Source organism: Drosophila mojavensis, unplaced genomic scaffold (genome assembly GCF_018153725.1).
Source record: "Drosophila mojavensis isolate 15081-1352.22 unplaced genomic scaffold, ASM1815372v1 contig_108, whole genome shotgun sequence".
In the NCBI taxonomy this organism is placed as follows: domain Eukaryota; kingdom Metazoa; phylum Arthropoda; class Insecta; order Diptera; family Drosophilidae; genus Drosophila; species Drosophila mojavensis.
This window is the reverse complement of record NW_025318636.1, coordinates 1,782,943-1,796,100: the sequence shown is the minus strand read 5'-3', so window position 1 is coordinate 1,796,100 and position 13,158 is coordinate 1,782,943. Positions and strand designations below refer to the sequence as shown.

General features: G+C 34.3%; 1 protein-coding gene across 2 annotated transcripts in view; it reads right to left on the bottom strand.

The window, feature by feature from the left end:
- Nucleotides 1-12,666, bottom strand: part of LOC6578224 (CCR4-NOT transcription complex subunit 4) — a 50,141-nt gene extending 37,475 nt beyond the window's left edge. Inside the window, exons 1-3 of one of the 2 annotated variants that reach the window (XM_015166108.3) lie at nt 12,476-12,666; nt 695-862; nt 524-637 (exon numbers count right to left, since the gene is read on the bottom strand). In XM_015166108.3, the coding sequence (XP_015021594.1) occupies nt 524-637; nt 695-802 (222 nt within the window). In that variant the 5' untranslated portion in view covers nt 803-862; nt 12,476-12,666. The remainder of the gene's footprint in view (nt 1-523; nt 638-694; nt 863-12,475) is intronic. The other variant, XM_002004103.4, reaches the window with a different exon arrangement.
- Nucleotides 12,667-13,158: the final 492 nt, after the last annotated feature.

Genomic DNA, 13,158 nt, shown 5'->3' with positions numbered 1-13,158 from the left:
TGTACGAAATAAACCAACTGAATTCATCAGCAGCACATTGGTATTTTACAGCATACAATACGGTAGTATCCATATAAATACTAATTAATAAATGACACTGAGTAGTAAAACGTATACAACCTAATAAAATCAGCAAATACAAGAATGTGACAAAACAAAAACACTATTATTTATGGTGTTAGCTATAGACTTTAAATTTAACAAATATTCTCGTATAAACTATTAATTATTAAATACATATATCTATGCTTATCGGACATGAAGTTCTGTCAAGTATACGAAAAAAATCGGCATATTCTTTTCTAAAAATGATGTACTAGCGACTTAAATTGGATATATGTATATATTCATGAAGATACGTATACAAAAATTTAAAATATTTATAAAAAAAAATTTAAAAAAAAAGACGAAAAAAGAGAAAATTATGTTACTCTTCTTGTAATAAATTCTACAAACGTGTTGAGGCCGTAAAGTAAAAAATATACAGTCGATAGTAATATCGATGTTGTTATAATATACTTACTTCCTCTTGAGTAAGCGGTTTAAAATCAGCAGGATTTTCTGGGTATTCTTTTCGACATGCTGGACACAGTTTGTTTTCGTCTGTACGAATTCTGTGCCAACAGAATCTACAAATCTGTAAATTATATAAGACATATACTTGCAATAAAATTTCTATCTCCATTAAACTTACTTGGTATCCACACGTGCATGGGAAAAAAGTCAAATCATCAACCTCTAGCGGTTCCATACACAATGGGCACTCAATAGTGTCGTCATTACTGTTTGCTAAGCCGTTCATTATTTTATCAAATATGTTCTACAAATTTTACTGGTGTCGCAACAAAATGATATCCTATTCCTGTATGGAAATATTCATGTTTCGTTAAGTATATTTGATTCAGTCAAGGAAAAAATTCAACATACACCAATTTTTCGGGCTTTGTAGCATTAAAGCGAGTAAGAACGTTGCAGTCGGGCGTCACCGACTGCGGAATACTCAATTTAGTAAGTTTAAGTTTCGCTCTAATACTGTAGATTTTCCCGATTTTCCACGCTCCCACAGGGCGTAAACACATCATTTTTGTCGGTTGTTAGAATGAGCTAACGGTACCCTAACTGTAAAATTTGAATGCTTACGCTTAAAAAGTGTGAAAATTACAGGCCCTTTTTCGATATGTCACGCCCCTAAAAAGGCGTAAAAATTATTTTTGAGTCATCGATAGAGTTTTATCCGATTTGCCACGCCCCCAATGGGCGGAGATATATCCGACATAGCTCGTGATCTTGGGTGGTCGACGCGGATCTACGTTCCAAATTTCAGGTTTCTAGCTCTTCAACTAATATGATTTCTGGCATATCGGAAAATGCATTTTCCGATTGCCATGCCCTAGGTGGGCGGATCGGGAAAATTTTAACACTATAAAGCGGAGATATACACGATTATGTGTTCATAATTTCAAGTATCTAGCTTCAATAGTGCTGAAATAAACTGCGTTCATACGGACAGACGGACGGACAGCAAGACGGACATTGCACAAAACCAATATACTAATTCACTTTCGTGAATGAGTATAAAAAGTGAATATGCCATTATTTAAGGTCTTAATGGATAAGTTTATTCGCAGAAAAAAAATGAATTAATTATTCCTTCAGAATCACACCCTCAATTGCTATATACACTTGCCAGAACTATGCGTACAGGCCTAATGTGCGAATTAGAGAGAGAATAAATATGATAAACAATAGTATTATTATCAATATTATATTTTTTAATGAAAAACAGAAAATAACACACATTTATCAACAATTTTTTTAAAATATAATATTGAACCGTTTTTTTTTTATTTAAAATAAGAAAAAAACATCAAATCAATTTCCATATTATAAAAATATAATTATATTTAAGTAGAAAAGGATAATGTGTCCTGTACTCTTAAATTTAAAAAATGTTAAACACAACACTTTTGTATGCAGTAAATTGATTCAAAATAAAGTGCCCCATATAAGTGGCTCACAGCTTATTTGACCCAACGTAAAATAAAAATTTCATCAGCTCATTACTTTTTACCCAATACAAATTTTTGAAAAATTCAAACGTGGAATTGTTATTTCAATATTAAATTAATGGAAAGCATAACCTTTTTATTGATATTTAAAAAAACACAGTAAGAAAATAACGAAAACTAAAAGAAGTCATAAATTCAATGTCACAGCTTATTTGACCCACTTTTTTTTAAGAACAGGTATATTCGCGTAAAATGGAAATTTAAGGTACTATTTCAGTTTTTGTTTTGATTATTGAATTCGCAATGTGAAGCTGAAGTATTTTTACCATTCAAAGTGAGATTTTTTGAAGGAAACACGTGTTTGCAAAAATGGGAAAGCGCACAACAATACAGCAGCGGGAATTGGAGCTACACCACTTTTAAAATGGAATTTTGCGGCGAAAAATTGCAGAGTTCGTTAATTTACCCGAATCTACAGTAATCAACATAATTATTTATTTATTTATTGTTATCAAGAAATTAATTCTAAATAACAATTTGTTAAGCTAGAGCGACAAAGGCTTTCAGGCATTATTTACATTATATAAATTATTTACTTTATATACATTGCTTACATTCTATATTTATTTACATATATATATATGTATATATATATATATATATTGAGTGATATTCATTACGTGTTGGCATTGGAGTTGTGGGTGTTTTGTTGTCAAGGTGTCGCTATTGAAAAATGGGCAGGTAGGAGCAGGTGTTTTATTGAATATGTATTCGTGAGTCAGTTTTGTGTGTCCTAGTCTGAATCTTGTATATTTTTTTACGTGTTTCCTATCTGTTTTCGTTGGAAAATGTGAAATCATTTTATTGATGAAACAACATAATAAACCTATTTGTTTTTGAAAACAGAGTGGTTAATAAGGGCTGCCAACAAAATTTTCAATGAGACCGATGAGTGATACATTGTGCGCCAAATGAAGGAAATCCCCAAGCTATCCGCTCCAAAACTGGCTAGTCAGATGGAGCAACAGCTGGGGAAGTCGTGTGGTGCAGAAGCGATTCGTTGTATACTCCGAGACCATGATTTACATGGTAGAATTGCTCGCAAGAAGCCTTTCATTAGTAAGAAAAATAAGGAAAGCCGGCTCTGACTCGCTAAAGAGTACATTAACAAGGACACCAGCTACTGGAACAGTCATTTTCGCTGACGAGTCCAAGTTTAACATATTTGGTTTGGATGGGAGGCCCTACGTCTTGCGAGAAGCGAATACCGAGCTGCATGAGAAGCACCTGAAACCCACAGTAAAGCATGATGGAAGGTCTGTGAGGTTTTGGGCCTGTGTGTCTGTCTCTGGAGTTGGAAAACTAGCTTTTATTGAAAGCACCATGGATAAAATTATGTTTTTAAGCATTTTAACACAAAATCTTATCCAAAGTGCTGAATATCTTGCCCTGAAAGAGGACTTTACATTTTATCAGGAGAACGACCCAAAGCACACATCGGGTGTTGTTCAGTCTTGGCTGGTATGGAACTGGCCGCATAACCTCAAACCTCCCCGGATCTTAATGTAAATGTAATGTAATCAAAATTTGTGGGTTATTTTAGATACTAGTATCAGGTCTCGAAATGTTTCTAACAAAAAATATTTAAAAACAACATTAGTCGAGGAAAATCCTGTCCGGGGGAAAATCCTGTCCGAAACAACAAAAAAATTGGTGGCTTCAATGCCGGGAAGACTTAAGGCTGTATTAGATCAATAAGGGGGTTATGCAAAATAGTAAGTGTAAAAAAACTAGCCATAATTTTGAAATTACTGTTAAAATTAACTACTGGGTCAAATAAGCTGTGACATTGAGTTTATGACTTCTTTTAGTTAGTGTTATTTTCATACTGTGTTTTTTTAAAATATCAATAAAAAAGTTATGCTTTCCATTAATTTAATATTGAAATAACAATTCTACGTTTGAATTTTTCAAAAATTTGTATTGGGTAAAAAGTAATGAGCTGATGAAATTTTTATTTTACGTTGGGTCAAATAAGCTGTGAGCCACTGTAAATAAATAAATAAATATTAAAGAGACTTGAAATTTTGTTTTCGAGGTCCGTGTATATCACGCCCATATCGAGCCTTTCTCTAAATATCGATAGCTACTCCCGATATTTTATTATCGATTAGAAACCTTATCGAAAGCTAGTTATTTAATTATATCTCCTACACCTTTAGAGCTAGAGCTTCCAAATTTTAAGTGTAGATTAAATGTGTAGTATAAATGTATTTATTAAGCAATTAAGTTACCATAGTAAGCCAACACTGCAACTAATGCGTGTTTATGCGTGCGTGCGGATGTCTGTGTGTGTACATGTATGACGCTACAAGAGGCGTGGAAAACTGCAAAATTTATATCCCCTACAGTTCAACAGCTAGAAGCTTCGAATTAGTATAGTTGAGTTACTGGTGTTATCGATGCTCCAAAAATAAATATTACACCTCTTTAGGGGAGTGGAATATAGAACAAGTAAGAAACCTCAGAGGTGTAATGGAAGCTAATGCTGGGCATACCAATATATTAGCCAATTCCACACCGATCTTAGAGAGATACATATCTCATAATATTAATGTTTGCATTTTGCAAAGAATTTATAGACAGCTAATATTAGCTGATTGTCTTTTGTTTTGAATTATTTTGTATAATTTGGTTACTATTCTTAATATTTTTGTTATTTATTTTCATTAAGAATATATGAAACAAAAATAATGTAAAAAAAAATCTGAGAAAAAGTGCATTTCCTAATAAAATATGATGTTAAAGTTGAATTTGTACGACTTTTTTTTTGTGTTGCAAACAATACTGTACTCTACTGGACATACTGTATGTATATACATGTACATGTACATGTATGTATGTTGAGTGACATAGAAGCCAAACCAAAAAAGAGTACGTTGCTCCAGGCTCCAGGTAGAATATTCAGCCGATTAAAAAAGAATTGATGGAGTGGGAGTGTATGTGTGTGTGACTAAATAAGTTGTTAAAATCGCATACAGACTCAAAAATTGTCATACACGTAGACGTTTTTCGCCTATGACGCACTCACTTTTCGTTTTTTCATTTTTGTACCCTGAACCCATTGAACTGAACCCCAAAATTTGAAATCAAGGTATAATGGTTTTGTTGTATATAAAGTATATATATTCTTGATCAGGGCGACGAGATTAGTCGACTTGGCCCTGTCCGTCCGTCCGTATGTATGAACGCGTCAATCTTGCTTCAAAAATCGATAACTTTCCCCGTTATTTTGTTATCGATTATAAACATGATCGGAAACCAGTAGTCAATTTATATCTGCTACAACTTTCAGGGCGTGATCATATGGTTAAAATGTGTGTACATTCCAAAGCACAAGTCTCTAGTACTTGAAATGCGATCAAAAAGTTATTGGAAGAGTTATCAAAAAAATATGATAAACTTGTACTGCGTATGGTACACACTAGTATGCATGCCAAATTTAAGTTCTCTAGCTCTTATAACTCTATTCGAGACTGCTCGACTACGAGATCCCCTGAACCCTTGGAGTAATAGCTATTTCAATAATTTTTCGCGTCTTTCAGCTTGCACAAGAAACACGCACACACACACACATATACACACACGCAGGCATACATACACACACACACATACACAAACATTTACACCCACATACACACACAAGCATAAACACGCATGGGCGCAGTGTGCGCTTACTATGAGAACTTAATTGTTTAATAACTTTTTTTATGGACATACGATATTCATGAAAATTTCAGATTATGATTATAACATGGATATGCATGTATTTGCTAAAGCGCAAGTCTCTAGTATTTGAAATACGCCTTTTACAAAAGTGAGGGTGAGGGGTGGACATAGAGGTGGGGGTAAATTTTAACAAAAACCGAAATTGCATAAATTGCATATAAGCATACATTAAAAATTTGGAGACTCTAGCAATAAAATGTAGAAGATATAATTTTATAACTGGTTTTCGATAAGGGTTTTTATCGATAAAAAATCGGGATGAGTTATCGATTTTTAATGATAAACTCGATATGCGCGCTGTAATTACGGACATTTAAAAAAAAAGTTTTAAAAAATTGAATTCTCTAGCTCTTATATCTTCTGAAATCGACGCGTTCATACATACGGACAGACAGACGGATAGGGCCAAATTGACTCAGCTCGTCACCCTGATCAAGAATATACATATGTACTTTGTGGGGTCACCCACGCCTCCTTCTGCCTGTTACATACATTTCAACAAAACCCTTATACCCTGATTTCTCATTGAAAATGGGTTCAGGGTATAAAAATAGCTCTATGAATGCCAAATGTTATGCAGTTTACCTTTTCCGTTCTCTTTCTGCTAATCATAATGCATGCAATATGACCCATAAATATTCACAGCTACAGCTGCCAATCATATAATATGACCATTGCAGGCAGAACCTTTTTTTCTAAGGCTGCAAAATGCTGCAATGTTTTAAAAATTTGATTGCTAAGAACATAAACTCTAAACGTACTGTGTTGACGTTGAAATAAAGTAAAGCTTTGCAAAAATAGGAGCAAGGGCGTGTCGCTCATCAAGTCCAGAAATAAGAAATAGGTGCACAAGTCAAGGGAAGTCTGACGACCCGTTTTATGGATAGATAAAAGCTTCATCGACTAAAGCTCACGTCGAAAACAAATTTATTTGCCAGAATGAAAAATGCTCGTAGAGGAAAAAACCATGATAGAGGTTCTGTCATGCATTCCTATCACTAACGTAATGAAATAGGGTCAATATTTGCGTATCTTAAATGATCATGCCTTTCCTTCAGACGATAGTTATATCAGGAGTAACAGGACAATGCTCTTTATCATGATAGCTTGGGTGATATTTAGTATTGTTAAGGATATAAGTATTACTCCTTTGATCAGGCTCGCTCTAAATTTATAATTAAAGACAGTAACATTAATATTCGGTTTTATTATTTTTCAATCTCAGACGCCCATGAAATTAAAAAATTGTAAATGCTAAATTGTAGATTGAAGAATTACCTTTCCGATTAGGTATATATCAATATAGTATATTTCATATAACTAACAAAAATTGTACATAAACCGAAAAAACCCAAAATTTGGCGTTACTTACACATTCGGTTTTTTCTTTAACAACTGATCAAATTCGAGTTCTATTAAAAACGTTTCACATTTAACATTTGGTATGATATTCACTATATTCTATAATGTCCCTTAGATGTTTTTGTGCAAAGGCTTCAGTTTTTTTTTGTGTCCATGGAGCCGATTTTGGCCCACTCTTCCTGTAGCCATATCTTTAGGTAAGATATTGAAGATATCGATGTTTTGTGACCTTTTTGGGTAACTGACTCGATTTTGTGGGCTTTTGCCTAACTCCATTGTCCTAGAACAGCTTAAATGTGTCTGAAATACCCATTTTTTTTTAGTTATATTAAATATACTATATTGATATATCCCTCATCGGAAAGGTAATTCCGCAATCTACAATTTAGCATTTGAAATTTTTTAATTTCAACTAATATTACTTTTTTTATGGGCGGTTGAAATTAAAAAATAAAAGAACTGACCAAAATTTGAATGAAGCCTAAAGATATATGCTGCATTTGAATAAATTTGTCTCCATTCCTTTGCTTTTCTTTAGTTCAAACTTGTTTTTCTAAGTATTACATTTTCCTTTATTTTTATACCTTGAACCCATTGAAAATGGGAAATCAGGGTATAATGGTTTTGTTAAAAGTATGTAACAGGCAGAAGGAGGCGTGGCAGACCCCACAAAGTATATATATTCTTGATCAGGGCGACGAGCTAAGTCGATTTGGCCCTGTCCGTCTGTCTGTCCGTCCGTCCGTATGTATGAACGCGTCGATTTCAGAAGATATAAGAGCTAGAGACTTGAAATTTTTTCCTAGGTCAGTGTATATCACGCGCATATCAAGTTTTTCTTTATATATCGATAACTCCCGATATTTTATTATCGATCAAAAACCTTATCGAAAGCTAGTTATTTAATTATATCTCCTACACCTTTAGAGCTAGAGCTTGCAAATTTTAAATGTAGACTTATATGTATTTTATATAATTTCGATTTTTGTTGTAATTTACGCCCCACCCCTATATCCACCCCCTCACCCTCACCTTTGTAAAAGGCGTATTTCAAGTACTAGAGACATGTGCTTTAGAATGTACATACATTTTCACCATATAATTACGCCCTGAAACTTTCATTAAGATTGTACGTATAGAAATTAAATTATTCAACAAATAAATTCTTATAATGTTACCTACACTACAGCGCAGCCCAAGCGCAGTTAGTAGAGCGCATTCTAATACGTGTGTGTGTATATATGTGTGTCGAAAAGAAGTGCAAACTGATTAGAATATCAGATTAGAGGGTTCAAGGTATCTCCTAGTCGAGCAGTCTCGACTAGAGTCTTCTTACTTGTTATACCCTGAACCCATTGAAAATGGGAAATCAGGGTATAATGGTTTTGTTAAATGTATGTAACAGGCAAAAGAAGGTGTGGCAGACCCCATAAAGTATATATATTCTTGATCAGGACGACGAGCTGAGTCGATATAGCCCTGTCCGGCCGTATGTTTGAACGCGTCGATCTCAGAAGATATAAGAGCTAGAGACTTGAATTTTGATCAGGACGACGAGCTGAGTCGATATAGCCCTGTCCGGCCGTATGTTTGAACGCGTCGATCTCAGAAGATATAAGAGCTAGAGACTGGAATTTTTTTTCCTAGGTCCGTGTATAGCACGCGCATATCGAGTTTTGCTTTAAATATCGATAACTTTCCCCGTTATGTTGTTATCGATTAAAAAAATTATCAAAAACCAGTAATAAATTTATATCTCCTACATCTTTCAAAGTAGTCTACAAAATTTATATGTATACTTATATACACTTTTGTCAAATTTCGCCCCCCACTCCTAGTTCACCCCCTCACCATCACCTTTGTAAAAGGCGTATTTCAAGTACTAGAGACTTGTGCCTTGGCAAATACATGTAAATGCATTTTCCGATATACCATAAATCACGTTTGTTGAAGAGCTAGAAAGCTGAAATTTGGTATGTAGGTCCGCGTCGACCACCCAAGATCACGAGCTATGGCGGATATATCTCCGCCCATTGGGGGCGTGGCAAAATAAACCTAGAATGCTGAAATTTTGCACGTAAGCTGATGTTTTAATTCTATAAAGATGGGTGGAAAAATTATATATCTACGCCTACTAGGGGCATGGCAAATCGGACCTGAAGATATAGTGATTTTTCGAATTCGGCTATAATTTGGACACTATTGATGCTAGAGACCTGAAATTTGGTATATATACGCGGGTTGACCACCCACGTCCAACGAGCTATGGTAGATATATGTCCGCCCATGGGGGCGTGGCAAACCGCAAAAGTTTATATCTCCTTCAGTTTAAGAGCTAGAAGCTTCAAATTTGGATAGTTTAGTTACTGGTAGCCTCCTCTATCGATGCCCCAAAAATAATTTTTACGCCTCTTTAGGGGCGTGGCATATCGAAAAATATCCTGTAATTTTCACATTTTTTGAGCGTAAGAATTCAAATTTTGCATTTAGGTTACCGGTTGCTCGTTTAAAGAACTGACCAAAAAGGAGGAGTCTACGGCCACTAGGGGCGTGGCAATCGGCATTTATAGTGCCCGTATTGCGTCATTTATATGCGTCAGCTATCTGTTTATGTATGTGTACACATAAATAGGCTTAATAGACATTAATATCACGGAAGGAAACATTTTTATAAAATTAATAAAATATAAAAAAGCTAAAATAACAAAAAATTTGCAATTTACAAAAACGAGTTTTCCACGGGATTTGAACTCGCACCCAAGCCGAATAGCATGTTCATGTCAAAATATCTAAAATAAAGATCGCCGGCGCTTCAGCCTACAGCACTACCGCATCAGTTAAAACAAAATCACATTATTGTTATGACGCCACATAGTAAAGAAAATCTAGTGTAGCGGCTGGAAATTTAAAAAAATGCAAAGACAAATCAATCGCAACTAGATTCTTAGAATATGCTAGAGTACGCATTTATGTATACATACATACACACATACAAATGAGCGCGTGTATGAGGCTGAAATGCTTGATGCTATTCGTGCAGACTTACAAATATACATATATACATATGTATGTATTTGAGGGCGTATATGTATTTAAGAAGAAACAAATTTAAACTTATAAAATTAGTCGGCTAAGAAAAAGAAAAGGATTAAGTGCCATTCATTCAAGCTCGCACCTTCCCAATAAAATATCTATTTTATAAAAAACGAAATATGTATGAAAAAAAAAAATAGCATCGAAGAGGTTCGAACCTCCTACTCTAACATTACTTGCGTCGCCCTTTGCACCCGCACCACTGCTTTGCTTGACCAGCTAGTTGCTAAAATAGAATAGCTTATTAAGAGAGCGTCATCAGACAAAACTACAGTAACGGCTAAAAAGTCCAGAAATCAATCGAAATTCTAAGAATGTGAGAAAAGGCGCGCTTCTGTCTGCACGCATAGAATAGACGATGAGTGTGTGCCCATGTATAGGAAAATAAATATACATATATTATTAAAAGTCAAAATTCTATAAATTATATATGTATGTAATTTGAATGCAATAATGCAATGATCATAGCAATAGCTATCGATGATTTTCCAATTTTAATGGGATCATGCCCTGTTTTTTGTTGCGCACTACACTTGAAAATTGCACTATATACTCTGGTTGACAGCGTTTGGGCTGTGAATGAGTCTTCTTCAATCGGTATCGCCCGACTGCAGCGTTCTTACTTGTTTTTGTTTTGATTTGATTATCATCATATGAGATGTCTCTCATAACAAAACAAGTAAGAAAATGTCGCTTTACATTGATACGCTGCTGTGCCTGGGTCAGCGCCTTGTGGCTCTCTGCATTTCGCTGCTTGCCGCCACCGCCGCCGCTATCCGAGTAAGCCGAGCAACTGGATTCTGTTACATTGGTGTAGGTAGCAATATCTTACTACGGCACTTGCACCGTATTTAAAACTGCTGTTCCGCATTTCTAAAACCTGTCTAAAAACAGGCATTAGATTTTCCAGGAAGATAATTCTCCAATGCAGACCGCCCGATCCGTGAAGTCTTGGATTCAGGGCCAAAAAGTTGACCTCACGGAGTGGTCACCATACTCACTCGACCTTAATATCATTGAAAACGTCTGGGGATGGTCGGTCAGGAAAGTGTATGAGTCCGGAAAGCGTTATAGTACAAAGACAGAGTTAATCGAAGGTATTGAACACGCATGGTCAACCATATCCTTGAATTATAGTGAACAACTTTATAATTCCATTCCTAATCGAATTCTTGAAGTAATTTTAAAGAAAGGCGGCACTACGCACTACTAATATTACTTAAGAGTAATAATAACTTAATATACAGGTGTTATTTTTGGTCAACATAAATAAATTGAATTTATCGCAGGGAGCGCTCATCTGTTGACCAAATTTTTTTATTTTAAAGAGAAATATATGTAGTACATTAAAAAAAATATTTAAAGATGGAGCTCTGATGGTTTAGATTTTATTTAGCATTGAGATTGAGTGTCTGATGATGCACAGTGTATATACCATTCCCTGAATTTAAATTTAATAAATATCTTTGTAAATTTCTGTGAAAAAATATTTGGCTGCATATGTTAGTTTCTACAACAACGCCGTTAAAACGTTTTTCTCATAGTACGCGAAAATTTTTTTCATCAAAATAATTATGCCGAATAGTGTATGTACGTACTCCTATTACTGCTTCTGTCTTTTACATTTTTTTACCCATTTTAAATTGTGATTAATATTAATATTTAATTAATTGAATATTAATATTTAATAAACCAATTTTGTTCAAAGACTAAACAGTATTTTGCTTACTGCAAACTTATTTATTTATATAGAAATTAAAAAAATAACATTTTTAGTAACCCTACTACTATTGGCTCTGAAGTGTTGCCACCTTTTCGATATTTCATTTTGCAAATGTATTATAAACTATTATTTAAAAGGGAAAATTTCGCAATTGCATTATTTTTTATTATATTAAAACAATCGCGACATATGTATATATATACATATATATGTATATACATATATATATTACAAAAATTTCAAGGCACAATTTTTTTAAGTCACCCAAATACATGTACATCCCTACACACACTTTAATTTGAATTCGATATACATACATGGATATGTACATATGTATGTAGTTATGCATAGAAAGCACGTATGCGATTATAATAGTATTTTGGACAGTACAAAATGAAAAAAGTTTATACATGTAAGATGGCACAATTTAATGGCATATGTACATAAAGGCGTACACAGAAAGTAATAAAAAATATATATATATATGTTTTATACATACACAAATATTATAGTACTTTGAACACGTATATATGTACAAAGGGATGTGTAGGTCGCAGTCGTAATATGTTCAGCTAGATAAAACCATATTGTACTTATGATACCGTTTTTATTTTGATGAAAACTAGTCTGAGTACTAGCCTTCCGAAAGAAACGAATAGACAAAAAAAGACAGACTGATAATGAATAAAAGGAAATGGTAAATATATAACAAAAATATCGAGTACATCTATCGATAGCTTTTCAGTTAAGATGTATCCACAGTCGAATTTGTAACACGAACATGTTGGACGAGCTCAGTGTTGCAAAATCAGCTTTTACCCCGTCAAATCTGGCTTTTTTCAAAATTCAATTGCAGGAAAAATTCGGAAACAGCAGCGGTAATTGGAATTAAAAAAAAAAAGAAAATAATTTGCTTTATTATGTACAGACACTAACCAGAGAACACATAGACTAGACAACTAGTGGAAAGCTTTTTGCACGCTTTTTCTGAGGCTTTAACACCCCATACAGCTTTGGATTCGCTCGGCTCCTTACTTTTAGGTTCAAGCTACGAAAAAATACGAACGCAAAATCATTTCGCTTCATGCGCTCGACCGAGATGGTCGACTGTTGAACAAAAGATCCCTCTGCGCTGAATGTTTCCCTTGCTCTCTCTCTCTCACGATGCTCTCTGCTCTCTCG